The sequence below is a fragment of the Pseudophryne corroboree genome, chromosome 1 (assembly GCF_028390025.1).
Source record: "Pseudophryne corroboree isolate aPseCor3 chromosome 1, aPseCor3.hap2, whole genome shotgun sequence".
Classification (NCBI taxonomy): Eukaryota; Metazoa; Chordata; class Amphibia; order Anura; family Myobatrachidae; genus Pseudophryne; species Pseudophryne corroboree.
Genome location: NC_086444.1, coordinates 742,560,933 through 742,575,399, shown reverse-complemented (window position 1 = coordinate 742,575,399; position 14,467 = coordinate 742,560,933). Strand labels below are relative to the sequence as shown.

Sequence of the window (14,467 nt, the reverse complement as noted above, 5' to 3'; positions counted from 1 at the left end):
TATCATCTCCAATGCACGAGTGAAAATGGCGGCGACGCGCGGCTGCTTATATAGAATCTGAATCTCGCGAGAATCCGACAGCGGGATGATGACGTTCGGGCGCGCTCGGGTTAGCCGAGCAAGGCGGGAAGGTTCGAACCTTCCTCGGACCCGTGTAAAAAGGGTGAAGTTCGGGGGGGTTCGGTTTCCGAGAAACCGAACCCGCTCATCTCTAGTTCACAGTCACTTTACAAAGAAAATAACACCAGAAAAAACCCTTAAGTCGACCTTTTTACCATGCCGACCTGATGACTGTGTCAACCTATTTCAGGTGTCGACCTAGTCACTGTCGACCAATAGTGGTCAACCTAATGACTGTTGACCTAGTTAGGGTCAACCCAATGAACTTCACCTCTCTGCAAAGTGCTCTAGCAACCTCTTGTCTGGTATGTAACCGATTGCTCCCTTGCTGTCATACAAATACACAAAAATGCTGTTACATTATACTTAAGGCCACACCCAGATTTATGGAAATGCTACAGGTACAGGTAGGCGTTATTATATGTAGGGTTGAATCATTTCCAAATCTTAAGTTTATATAAAAGAAAAATGTTTTGAAATCATGAAACGTTAAGGCAGTAGAGGGCAACACTGGATAAGTGGCTTGATGGGGCTCTAAATGTAAATCCGGGTTTGCCGTACATGCAGCCAGGATCTGGCAGGCAATGCTCTAGAGCACAGATGCAGCCAAATACTTTTGTAATGCAATGAATAAGGCAAAAACTGCCCTAGCTCAGAGTGTAAATTACAGTTAATCAACCCGGGGGCCATACCAAGCAAACAGAGGCAAAATAAACAGTGTTGTCCCGTCCTACCACCACCCCTGTCAGTTGTGGCTAATCTCCAGCTGCTTCCCCACCAGTTCTCTTTAGCCTCAGCTCCAGCCCTGCAGTATCTTTCTAACCCCCAGTATCTCCGCTACTCTTTCCTCCCCTTCTGAATTGAAACGTAGAACGATACCCACTTACAACTTCCTGGTGATATGCTAAATTGCACATGTTTTGGAAATCTTCATAAGGGAGGGTAGCAATGTACACACATCATGTGCATGTCAGAGACAACTAATTAGGGTTCCCTGTGCTCTGACGGTGAAAACAGCAAAAAAGTGTGTCGACCATTTTCCGTGTCGACCTTTTCATATGTCAACCTTTTGTACCTGTCATCCTTTTCCTGTGTCGATCTTTTGTCAGTGCTGACCTAATGCATGTTGACATTTTGTCAGTGTCGACCTAATGCATGTCGACCATATGGGGTCAACCTAATTACTGTCGACCTTGACATTGTAGATGTTCTATACCACACCTGTATAGATGTAATTCTCCTCATCTAAGAAGAGTTCTAGATAGAGAAAAATACTATAAACATACACCATACATAATCAACTAATACCTTATTCTACAGTGAATATAGGGGGAACTAATAAATTATGTAACTTCCATGTCTAACAATACTGGTTAATTCCCCTTTTGCCAATACCATTACATTTACTTCACCACACTGGCTGGACTGTTGGTTCGAAGTCACTCATCTAACATTATAATAATGATTCATTAAGTACTTTATTAATTTAACATTCTCCAGGGTATTTAGACCAAACAAAGGAGGCAACACTAGGCATCTGCTGTCCATCACTTATTTAGTAGCACTCCTCATAGTGATTGGAGAATGAGAGGCTTGTTGATCATGTCTGTGCAAATTACATTATTACAAAGCAAAGGAAGGTGACACAAATACCAAAAATGTAGATTTTAGCATCAAGAAAAATGTATTTTTGAAAATTAATAACTTTAAAAAATTGCCATCTGAGATACTGCATCTGCTCCTTTTTTATTTTGTGGAGCACTCTCTTACTCTACATTACCTGACAGGTGGTGAGAAATCACGGATCTTACCCATGGATACCAGTGTATATGACAGTCCATACAGTGACCCTGAGGAAGTGAAAGAACGTAAAGTCTTTCTCAAAAGAGAGCTTCTTTTGATTGATGAAGTTGAGTTGGGTGCTGGAAACTTTGCATTCGTTAAGAAAGGGGTCTACAAGATGAAAAAGTAAGTCTAAATGGAAGTAAAACACACTATCTAATGGAAGTAAAACCTATTAATGTTTAGGGCTTTCTGTTTCAATGCTTCTTTAACCACTAGGATATTTTTAGTCTTTATAGATGCCAAGTAACACTGCTTTAGAAAATGCCACTGACAGTGGCAGGCTGGACAGAGGGGCATGGTGCCACCTGCCCCCCAGGCCACTAAAGTTTTTACAGCTCTAGGGCCACTGGCTGACTGCAGCTGCATCGCATACCTGTTGGTCGGGTAACAAGCTGAAAAAGCTCCACAGCTACTGTCGTTTAGTAAGAGCTGGGCAGTATCTTCTATCTGTCTCCTGGCCGTCTGTCCTTGGGTTGTCCTTGCGGTCTCCAGTGCCACCAGTCGGGGCAAGGGATGTTTGGCTATCCTGGTACGGGGTCCGGCAACGATGGCCTCTAGCATGCCCCACTGCCCACTTCCTACTTTCAGATAAGCCAGTCAGCATGTGTGTGCAGTGTGTGCATTCAGAGCAGGACTCTTCTGCTAGGCACAGGAGCCATTCAGTGGTGACTACTGGGCATAACAACAAAAGAAAGCAGGGGGAGGAGGATGGGGAATGAGGTGGAGAGGCTCTACCATGGCATAATGTGTATAATGGGCTCTACCATGGCATAATGTGTATAGGTGGCTTAACCATGACATAATGTGTATAGGGGGCTGTACCATGACATAATGTGTATAAGGAGGTCTACCATAGGCATAATGTGTATAGGGCTCTACCATGGCATAAAGTTTATAGGGGGCTCTACCATGGCATAATGTGTATAGGGGAGCTACTATGGCATAATATGTATAAGGGAATCTACTGTGATGTAACATGTATAAGCATTTCTACTTTGGTATAACATGTATAAAGGGCTCTGCAATGGCATAATGTCTATAAGGGGCTCTACTGCGATGTAACCTGTATAAGTGGATCTACTGTGTTGTAACGTGTATAAGGGACTCTACCATGGCATGATGTTTAGAAGGAGCTCTACTGTGGTATAGCGTGTATGAGAGGCTGTATTGTGATGTAAAGTGTCTTATAGGCTCTACCATGTATAAGGGGCACTACTGTCTGGAGTAATGTGTATAAGGGGTATTACTGTGTGGTGTAATGTGAATGATGGACACTACTGTGAGGTGTAATGTGTTTACGGGGTACTACTGTGTGGTGCAATATGAATAACAGACACTATTGTGTGGTGTAATGTGACAAACGTTCACTACTGTGCTATGTAATGTGAATTAATATTATTAAAATAATAATTGTTATACTGGTTTGAGCAAGTGATATTTGTAAGAATTATTTTTTATATTATTGATAATATCTGCATATTTGGCTTCCTAATTTTACACTTTAGGTCTACCCCTGATTGCCTTATGTGTCCTAGATAAACTACTCCTGCAAGATTTTTGTTACACTAATTTTTCCAATGCTGTTTGCTGTTAGAAAAGCCAGGGCCACATGCTTGTGTTTGACCTTGTGAGCCTATGGGAGAGTTGGGGCAGGCTTATAGAAAATGATAGACAGGCAGAGTGATGTTTCCCATGCAGTGGCGGCAGGTCAGTGATACACACAGGGCCGGTGCAAGGTTTCTCAGCACCCTAGGCAAACCATCTGCCTACTGCCCCCTCCACCTCCTACACCCCCCCACACACACACCATTACCAACTGTCCAGTCCCCCAGGTGTAAAGCTGGCTTCCTAGAAGTTCCACAGCCATTTTCATCCTCCCGGATGGGGAGGGGAGAGTGGGTCCGCCCCCTCAGGGCCCGCTGCTTAATGGAAGCGCCGGATATGTGTGTGTGTGTGTATATATATATATATATATATATATATATATACACATACACACACACCAAAGGTGCGGCACTCGGCGTAATAAACACAGTAGACAGATTACAAGGTAACCTGAGGATAGTGGGAAAGCACTGAAACGTTGTTGTAATCTGTCTACTGTGTTTATTACGCCGAGTGCTGCACCTTTGAAGTATATTGAATTGTGACTGTGCGGGAACCAGCGGCTATTCTTTCTATTATCGGAGTGCCGGACCTTTGGAACTAATATCTATATCTATACAATATATATATATATATATATATATATATCTATCTATCTATCATAAAGCAGTCCAAGGCACTCCTAGATCCGAAAGGTATGTTAAAACCTGTGACTAGCCAGTGCCCTCCAATGGTTACAGCAGGCACTGTGTCCAATAGTATATACTGCAGGGTCTGGCGGCACTCGCGGCGTAGAAATAAAGACAGCCTCCAAGTCTGATGTGCATCAACGTTTCAATGTCATAATAAAATTTTCGTCAGGATCCTGACGAAAATGTTATTATGACATTGAAATGTTGATGCACATCAGACTTGGAGGCTGTCTTTATTTCTACGCCGCGAGTGCCGCCAGACCCTGCAGTATATATATATATATATATATATAGCAGTATATATATATATATAGCAAGGGAATGAGCTGGCACTCGCAGAGACTCAGTTAAATCAGCAAACTACACAGTTTGATGCCAACGTTTTACTGTATGACCCCTTTTATCGAGATAAAAGGGGTCATACCCTGAAACGTTGGCATCAAACTGTGTAGTTTGCTGATTTAACTGAGTCTCTGCGAGTGCCAGCTCATTCCCTTGCTATATACTGACTTCAGAGGGCAGGGCACCGGAGCATATTGACCTTTATCTTTGAATTCGAGTGCCAGACTTCTCTCCACTATATATATATATATATATATATATATATATATATATATAAAATATACATATTTTTTTTCACCAAAGATATTTGCCCGCACTTGAAGGAGATGTTGATGATAAATCGCATCACAACATAACCCCCAACACATACTGTAGCACATATACACATATACACACGCTCCCCTTCCCTGCTGTGTGCGTGTGTAAGGATTCTGCCCCCCCCCCTCCATGAAAATACTGTGTTTGACCCTAAGTATACATGCTGACAGCAACGGCAGTGGCGTTGGACCCCCACGCAGGTGCAGCTGGTGGCTGGCTGTCAGCTGCTGTCATCGGTAACAGCGACAGCTGGCAAACTATGCACTAATGGGATGGTGCACCGTTCGCCTGCTCCTATTGATCCTCCTAGCACTCTCCTGGCCCTGGGTGCTCCTGCCATGCAGGAGACCAATCAAGGGGGGGAGCTGGTAACAAGATGAAGGGGGGAGGCAGCGGGTAACATGTCGGAGCGGGGGCCCAATTGCCGGGGCGGGGGAGCTGGTGACAGGAGGGGGTGGCGGGGGGCACTCAGGGAGGCAGCAGGTAACCTTAGGGGGGGGGACTGCTGAGTGCTGACAAGATGCAGGAGCCGATTGCGGGGGGTGGGAGCGCCGGAGCGGGTAACAAGAAGAGCGCCCCAGCGGGTAACTGTTTCGGGAGCCCAATCGCAGGGGGGATTGAGCACTGGAGCGGGCATCATGCGGGAGCCAATCGCGGGGGGAACTGCAGTGCGTGCCAGCTCGTAATATGTGGGACTCGGGAGCAGCCTGAACATATCTATGCCGGGACTTCGGATGCTGCTGTCACGGAGGTGGGGGGCGGCAGGATTGCAGAAACAGGACTCACAGTGTCACTCACGTTGAACACAGACAGACTTGGTGGGCGCCCATGACATCCCTTGCTGCTCCTCGTCTCTAAAAGAATAGGAGGAGTTGGCTGTGCTGAGGCGAGGCAGAGTGATAAAGAAAGCATCCTCTCTTTCATTCACTGTGTCTGTGTAGTGCCGCCCTCCAGTGGTCGCCGCCCATAGGCAGCTGCCTAAAGCTGCCTAGTGGTAGCGCCGGCCCTGGATACACACAGTGGCGGCTGCTGATCCCTGGGTTAAGCAAGCCAGCACAACATATATGTGATGTTGTATTTAATATATGTGCTGACTGGCTCCCATCTGCAATGTGTGGTTGGAGCTGCAGCCCAGGGGCACTGGCTGACACCGATTGCAGTACTTACAGACCATCTAGTAATACTCACTTTTACAAAAAAATACTGTATCTTAAAGTTGTAAGAATTACAGATGTGTTCCATGTGTTCCATACACCTATATGCTTTTGAGACATATAGGGCGAGATGCATTTTAGCAATTTCCAGACTTTCTTACAGATGTGTCCCCAAACATCTAGCTTCCCTACACGTTAAACAGCTCTTATAGTCATGCCATGCTATGGCATGACTTGGTTGCGTCAAGCATCTTTACATGCAACTTTTGCCATTAAAATGCATATTATTCCCAAAGAACACACAAGCAGCTTATGCTAATTAGAATGATATGCGGCATGCCTATATTCTGTGTGCGACCGAGGCAGAAATCTGCATTAACTACAGCCTATAGTTAATGATTGCCTACAGTTAATGATCGCGGCTATAATTGATTAGAAACGGCAAATCATTTAAAAACAATTGGTAACAAGTACATCCTAGCGCCAATTGATAAAAAACTCCAATATTTATATATAAGTCTGCCTGCAGATCTCCACTATCAAAGAGACCACTCAGCCCTTCAAATCTAAACAAAAAAAGAGAATATAGATAGCACCAGCAGACTATGTAAAAAAACATTTTTTATTTATTATTATAGTTTAGTATCCTCTTAGACATAAAAAATAATTTACTGTAGCTGATTTCTACACAAATACAAGGAATGTTACTATCTCAGTGGCATAAACTTACATATAAAACATTTGTTGCACTCACATAAAGATAAGCACATGGGTGGTCATTCCGAGTTGTTCGCTCGTTGCCGATTTTCGCTATGCTGCAATTTGTTGCAAAATGCGCATTCGCATGGTATGCAGTTAATTTACACAAAACTTGCTGGTGTTCGTGCGGCGCTTTTCAGTCGCACTGCTGATCGGTGAATGATTGACAGGAAAGGGGCGTTTCTGGGTGGTAACTGAGTGTTTTCCGGGAGTGTGCTAAAAAATGCAGGTGTGTCAGGGAAAAACGTGGGAGTGTCTGCAGAAACGGGGGAGTGGCTGGTAGGGCGTGTTTGTGATGTCAAACCAGGAACTAAACGGACCGAGCTGATCGCAATCTAGGAGTAGGTCTGGAGCTACTCAGAAACTGCAAGAAAATATTTAGTAGTAGTTCTGCTAATCTTTTGTTCGCTATTCTGCTAAGCTAAGATACACTCCCAGGGGGCGGTGGCCTAGCATTTACAATGCTGCTAAATGCAGCTAGCGAGCAAACAACTCGGAATGAGGGCCACGGATTATACCTAAATGACTGAATAAAAAAACTGTAGCTATATTAGCTTGATACTTTGTGTCCACATATGGATAGGTGCCAGGTGTTAGTAATTCAGCAGATTGTTACCACACAGTTTCTTGTATCCAATACCATAGCCAGATTAAGGGGGGGGGGGGGGGGTGTTGCAGGGCATACTGTACCCTGGGCCCACCTGTGTCAAGGGCCCCCCAGCCAAAGCACACTGATATTACTAGCTTCACCTCTTAATACGAGAGCCAGAATGCGAGCTGGACAGTATGCAGTACAGGCAGAGACACAGGAGTATCATGTTTCATGAGCTACCGATGGACCTTTCTGACCAGACGAGAGATAGGAGGGTGGAGAGAGCTGTGACACAGGGATACCAGCTTTACTCCTCCCTTCCTGGGTGTCTGAGTCCTGTGAAACTAAACCATTTGGGTCTAGAAATAGAGACACAGAGAGTCCTCCTGAGTCCTGTCTCAGTGTGTAAGTAGTACAGAGGCTGATGCTGCTATTCTTGCATGTGACAAGATAAATTATTTTATTTTTCTATGTGTATTTTAAGATTGTTTAAGTTGTCTTTGTTCTACTACAAGAAAAGTGTATAAAATAGTTGTCTTTTAATTAGGTGGAGCTATAAACAGTACCCAGGCATTATTAAACTATTAACCATCAGCTTAAAACTAATATATACCATTGGTTTAAATTTAATATACACAATCTATACCTCCCACCATGACCCATTCCAGAGGGACAAAATACTTTCTACCTGGACTTCCTTCTTAATTTATGATTCAAACACCTGTGTTGAAACACCTTTCTTATAAAGGTGACACAAATCATATTTTAAGTGGGAAGTCCAGGTAGAGAGCATTTTGTCCCTCCTGAAATGAGACATGTTGGGAGGTATGCACAATATAAAATACATCCCCCACCTTCCACTGGTGTCCCCCTGTCTTAAGTGCCCCGGGCACCCCCAAGGCTTAACCCGGCCCTGTCCAATACTATGTTAGTATTCCAGCCAAAGAAGTTGTTAAATGTTTAGTAGCCATGCTGATTTCAAAGAATATTGTTCTAGAATATTTGTTTGCCAAACAGTTAGATGTTAGACCCATAAGCCCATAACAGTCTTTTCAGCAAAGTTCTCATGCAAAACAATTATAGTGTACCATGGCCATATTAAAAGGTTTTAGTGTGCACACATTAGAAAGTCTTTCCTTTGGGTTAGCAAACAACTGTTTGTCTCCCGGCTCTGGTGCTTCAAACCCTTTTCAATGAGCCGTATCCGGAGATGTGGAAGTGTTCCCAGTGTTTTGCAGCTGGAGGCTTTCGTGAAGTTTAAGCAGCTACAGATAACAAAGTACTTTCAAAAGACGCGTTTCCCCGCCTGAGCGATATATTGGCGGCTTCCTCAGTCAGTTCTAGTTTGGCAAATCAATTAACCCGCCATTAGTGTTTCAGGCTGACTATCAGACTTATTGGAAGGCATCAGAAGATGTCTGAGGGCCAGGAGGTAAGGTGAGAACCTTGTCTGTGTAGCCAGTAGAATAGTCCCATCCTTGTGATCTTCTGTTTAAAAAAATATCAAACTTCCAATCTCTGTTATGCTTCTACTATACTAATATAAACAAGCAAAAAGAGAAATAAGCCAGGAGCTAAAACTAACCTAAGTCCTCATTCAGCAAGGGTTGTAATCTTTAGCAATGCAAATGCTGGTAGCAATACTGCGATGCAATTGCAGTTCGGGATAAACATCGCGACCATAGATCACAATGTTCATCTGCGGCGGTGGGCTGAGTAAGCCTAAGCTTACTCAGACTACTTGGTGCAGGGCAGCTTGAGAGGCCAAGGAAACTGCATACCCGATGCAGTCCTTGGCCTCACACTCCCAGAAAATGGGGGCAACACAACCCCGTTTCTGGCAGCGCCAGCTGCCCCCGTCCCTCCCCCCGAACACCTCTGCCTGACAGTAAGTCAGAGGTGTTCACATTACTGTGATGTGATCGCAGGACCCATTCTGCACATGCGCATTTTTCCAAAAATCGGAAAACTGCATGTTGGATCCAACAGTATGGGATGGGCAAATACCCAGATAGCATGCATTGGAAAGAAAATTGTGTGGACTAAATATAGATGAGTGTGCCAGTATTTAAATTTATGACATATGATTATAACCAGTATATGATAAAACATTTTATATAAAAAGGGAAAAAAATAATAATAATAATGATCATCATCATCGTCGTTCCCAGGAGCGGATAAACAATTCAAACAATAAAAAGCATGCAATGTTTACAGTCCGTATGATAGAAAGCGTCTAAAATGCATAGCAGCTGGTACAATCGTTGGCCATCAATTGTTTCCTCTTGATTTTTAAAAACCCTCAATGGCCCTATGATGTTTATATATATATTTGAAATTTAGTTGTACGTTCCAGAAGTTTGACATGTTTTACTGAAATAATACATTACTTGTCAGGCGACAAATTGATGTGGCCATCAAGATACTGAAGATGGAAAATGAAAATCAAGCATTGGTGAAGGATGAGATGATGAAGGAAGCAGAAATCATGCATCAGCTGGACAATCCATACATAGTCAGAATGATAGGGGTGTGCCAAGCAGAGTGCCTCATGCTGGTCATGGAAATGGCATCTGCTGGACCCCTTAACAAGTTCCTATCATCAAAGAAGTAAGTGGACATAGAAAAGGAATCTTGATGTGTCATAAAGATTGATAGCTGATTAATTATGGCAGAACTGATAATTACACCATCACTTTTAAAAACTATGTATTAATGTATTTTCTACCATTATTGTTTTTCTATTTATTTGCTAGCTTTTACAGTTTAATAGTAGTCAGTTTATATTCTTATACTGTACAGTATATGCAATTTTAAGTAGTTCTCTGGAAAGTGAAAATATTAGAAAAATAATTAGATAAGAAATAAGTGTAGATAAGCTTTACATAACACAACAAGACCACTTGTTTCAGCAGCATATAAGCCACCACAACGACCTAGATCTCAATCATGTCCTTTTTCTTATTCTTTATAGCCCCCTTATTATCATATTACATTTTATTAACCACCAACTTATATAGATACAGTATAAAAACCGAATAACGCTCCTCTATGGAGGAGTCTCTCTCTGGGCGAGGGGGCACCAAAGTAGGTACGTATGATCTAATGGTATATGTACATAATCAAATGTTATGAATAAATCAAGTCAATTTAATCCTGAGATTTGAGGCGCTAATTGTGTTTGTGTGATTATTGCTTTTTTCACATGCTACATGCATTTTCCCATTCATTCAGTCACAAAAAGGTATGCTTATTATATACTTAATTTTTTTAGATTGTTGATTGTAAAACAGAGACTGTATTCAGTAGGTATGAACAAGCTTCCTGAAAAGGAAGCATCTAAGAATTATACTTTGCTTCACCGGTCTTAGAGGTGTTATTAATAAGTATGCACCAGGGCTGTAATTAGGGATTTTGCGAATGGTGCTGTTATCCAGGGCAGAGGGTCCTTGGGCCAGCACCGGTTCTGGCTCACAGCATCTGCATTTGGCTTGCATGTTGTCTGGAATGGCACCCTGCAGTCAGTAGCGCTGCAGCAGAGCTACGAGGAACATACAGTGGGTTCCAGGCACACACCTTATAGTCTGTAGAGCTACCTAGAGTGGTCTAAGGATGCTACGTCCCTCTGCAGACTGCTGCTCCCCCTTTGCATGATATCATGTTGTGACACATGTTTGGGTGACAGGGACCACACAGAGCCCTACTCTGGGGCTTCTATGCATGTTTACAATACTGAAATATAAATATCTAGCTGATTTATAAATCCAACAAAAATCTTCTTTCCTGCAGTATTCCAGATGGATGTAACAAGTAATACATCTGAATTTCCATAATATGGCCACAATATTAATGAATCATCTGTGGGGAGAGGCAATACACAGATACACTGTACCTAACCAGAAGCACCTGTAGATAGTATCATCATCATTATCATCAACAACACATATATTTACATTAGGCCTCCATCCCCAACAATGCTTATGCCTCATTATAAGCAAAACTGTGGATTTCCTACTAGGGGGTCACATCTCCATGGAGTGTGCCACACTTATGTGCACACATCGTACTGTGCCCACATTTCTTGTCTAGTCCACCACAGGCATAAAGGGTTGCAAGTCTAAGCTTTAGCTTAACTAGTGCATCCTATTTGTACTGTAGCTAACTGCTAAAAATGGCTTCTTGTGTTCCCCCAGCTGATGTTTCATATTTAATTGTTCCTCTTCCTATAACTCTTAAAACTTCTGAACATTAGAGACAAGTTTCACTTTACTGGATGTTGCAGCACAATGTATAATATCATTTTGCTATGCTTTATTCCAATTTTTTTTTATTATTTTCTTTGTTGAAAATTTGTTGTTTTGTATTTTTTTTTTTATTAATGTTTCTTATGTACCTCTTCTGCAGGGACGAGGTCCCAGTCAATAATATTGTAGAGCTAATGCACCAAGTGTCCTTGGGAATGAAGTATCTTGAAGAACATAACTTTGTGCATCGTGACTTGGCTGCTCGTAATGTTCTCCTGGTGAATCAACATTATGCAAAGATCAGTGACTTTGGTCTGTCTAAGGCACTGGCACTAGACGATAATTACTATAAGGTAATAATACTTGAAAATACTGGACAGAATGATTCATTAAGTAGTCATCTTTGTCACAAATGTTTTATAGTTATAGTAGAGATGTGTGGACCCCCGTGTTTTGGTATTGGTCTTTGCTCTGAAACCATTTTTTGTTTTGGCTTTGCCCAAAATTCCTTGTGTGTTTTGGTTTGGGTATTGTTTTTTTTATTTCATTAAAAATAGTCAGAAACAGGTAAAATCTTGTAATTTGTAGGATTTTTTGTTCCTACATTACTATTAGGTTAATTTATAGTCACATACAGTCAATTTTATATATGAACTCCTCAAAACTTTCAATATGTTTATTTTTCATCAATATTGTCCAGAGGCTACAAGGAGCTGGCAGTCTAAACTCAGTGATAGAGCAGCAGCACAAACACATGGCAGTATAATATCAGATACAATACCTATAGCAGAGGTTCCCAACCACGGTTCTAAGGCAAACTAACGGTCCAGGTTTTAAGGATAGCCATACTTGAGCACAGGTGGCTTAATAAGTTCCTCAGTTATTTTGATTTAATCATCTGTGCCCTTCCCCTAACCCTCCCCCCCCAGCAGCCTAACCCTAACCATCCCTTCACGCTGCCTAACCATTACCCTCCCCCCACAGCCTAACAATAAACATCCTGGGCATACTCATGTTCGGGATACCAGCTGTCGGGATTCCGGCACTGGCATTCTGACAGGTTTCGGGATTCTGGCATCAGTCTTCTGGCCACCAGCATCCCGTACTTCGGGATGTCAAGTACATTCCCATTTGTGCACTACACAGAAATTAAATGGATGCAGACTTAGAGGCAAGTTCCTTTTAAAAAAGTAGATAGTGATGATGTTGTAAAGACTGCATCAAGAATAAATTCAGTAGAGGTCTTGGGGATTTGTGAGGACACAGTGACAGTGAAGATGTGGGCATTGTGCAGTTTAATCACCCGTATTTGAATCTTGGAAAAATTGGACATTTTAATATCAATTGAATTCTAAAATATCCCTGTCTACAAAGATATGTTGTCATACACACCATACAGAACGAGCTCCCTTGCACAACTGAGATGCTCCAAGACTAGTAGTGTACAGTATTCTTTTTTTTTTTTCATTTTGCATCTTAGTCACATCACAGATGCAACAAACAGCCAATTACAATGTACTTTAGAACTTTAACTGCACGGGAATTGGTATAAGACATGCACACACTGGAGAACAAGATGGGGAAGCTGCCTTTTTTCAGTGTCTCTGTGTGTAATTCTCTGGAGACCTGTTGTGTCCGGCGCTGCAGACAGAAATCCTCAGGAAAATAGCATTGCTGCTTTTTTTCCAGTGATTTGTGTATGTACAAAGCCAGCGTCTACTGTGCTGCCAGAGAGGAGGGGGTCTGAACGGTGCCTTCCGAAGGGCCCTCTCCTTTCATAAAGCACTCCTGGTGGCATCATCCATAACCTCACCAGCCCTAAGGACCTTGGCAAGAACGCACTTGACTGTATAACATTTTAGTTATTATGGTGTGCTTGACCAAAATTTAAATCTTACAATTATGTATAAAATATATATTATTTTCATTGTAATATTTTACAATGTATTTTGTCCTTGGTTCATCTTCATCACCGACTCACTGTTGATAACACTTACAATGTATTCATCAACATAGTCGTCATACTGTACTCATCATTCATGTCAAGAAGATCATCATCAATAACTAATATTACTTCATGCCCATTGAATCTAAAGTTGCAAATTCATTTTGTGATTGTGGGCTATGGTGTTCCTCAGACAATTTTCATTTTAATGAACAAATAAAAAATAAAATAAAAAGTGATATATTAAAGTTAGACGGCCAGGACCAAGGTGGGCAAAAATACGCCCAAGATTGTCTAAATACTAGTGAACATAAAATGGACTGACACCACATCTCTGTATAGTTACCATCCGGAAGTGAATTTAGTTTTGTTGGTATGTTCATGTGCAGTCTAATAAGCTTGTACCCAGGGCCGGCGCTTCCATTAGGCAGCTTTAGGCAGCTGCCTATGGGCGCCAGGACCTGAAGGGCGGCCCGCTGAGGCTGCCTGGAGGAAAAATTAAGGTCTTCTTCCAGACACCCGGTGATGGCAGACTGCACTCAGTCTGACGAGTGTGCGCCCGCCCATGTCTTTTCCTATTTGCCAGAGGTGGTCAGCGTGTGTAGGTCAGGTAGTCGTGTCACTCCCTCCCCCCCCCCCCCACCCCAAGTACCTGGCGCTCCTCCATTTCCAAGGGCAGGCTGGACAGCCACTTCCACCGACATCCCCCCTGCATGATGACCGTGCTGATGGATCCCTACAGCTCTTCGGCCAGCACGGCAGCAAGGGCACCGGCAGGAAACCCGCGGATACATGGTGAGTCAGAGTGTGATTATGGCAGCGCCGGCGTTTCTTCCCTGGAGCCTGGCCTG

The 14,467-nt window shown here is 42.7% G+C and overlaps 1 protein-coding gene across 2 annotated transcripts in view; it reads left to right on the top strand.

The window, feature by feature from the left end:
• LOC134941996 (tyrosine-protein kinase ZAP-70) overlaps nt 1-14,467 on the top strand; it is a 220,095-nt gene that overhangs the window by 160,474 nt on the left and 45,154 nt on the right. For both annotated transcript variants that reach the window (XM_063932145.1, XM_063932147.1), the window contains exons 8-10: nt 1,908-2,088; nt 9,825-10,037; nt 11,832-12,024. In XM_063932145.1, coding sequence (XP_063788215.1) covers nt 1,908-2,088; nt 9,825-10,037; nt 11,832-12,024 — 587 coding nt within the window. The remainder of the gene's footprint in view (nt 1-1,907; nt 2,089-9,824; nt 10,038-11,831; nt 12,025-14,467) is intronic.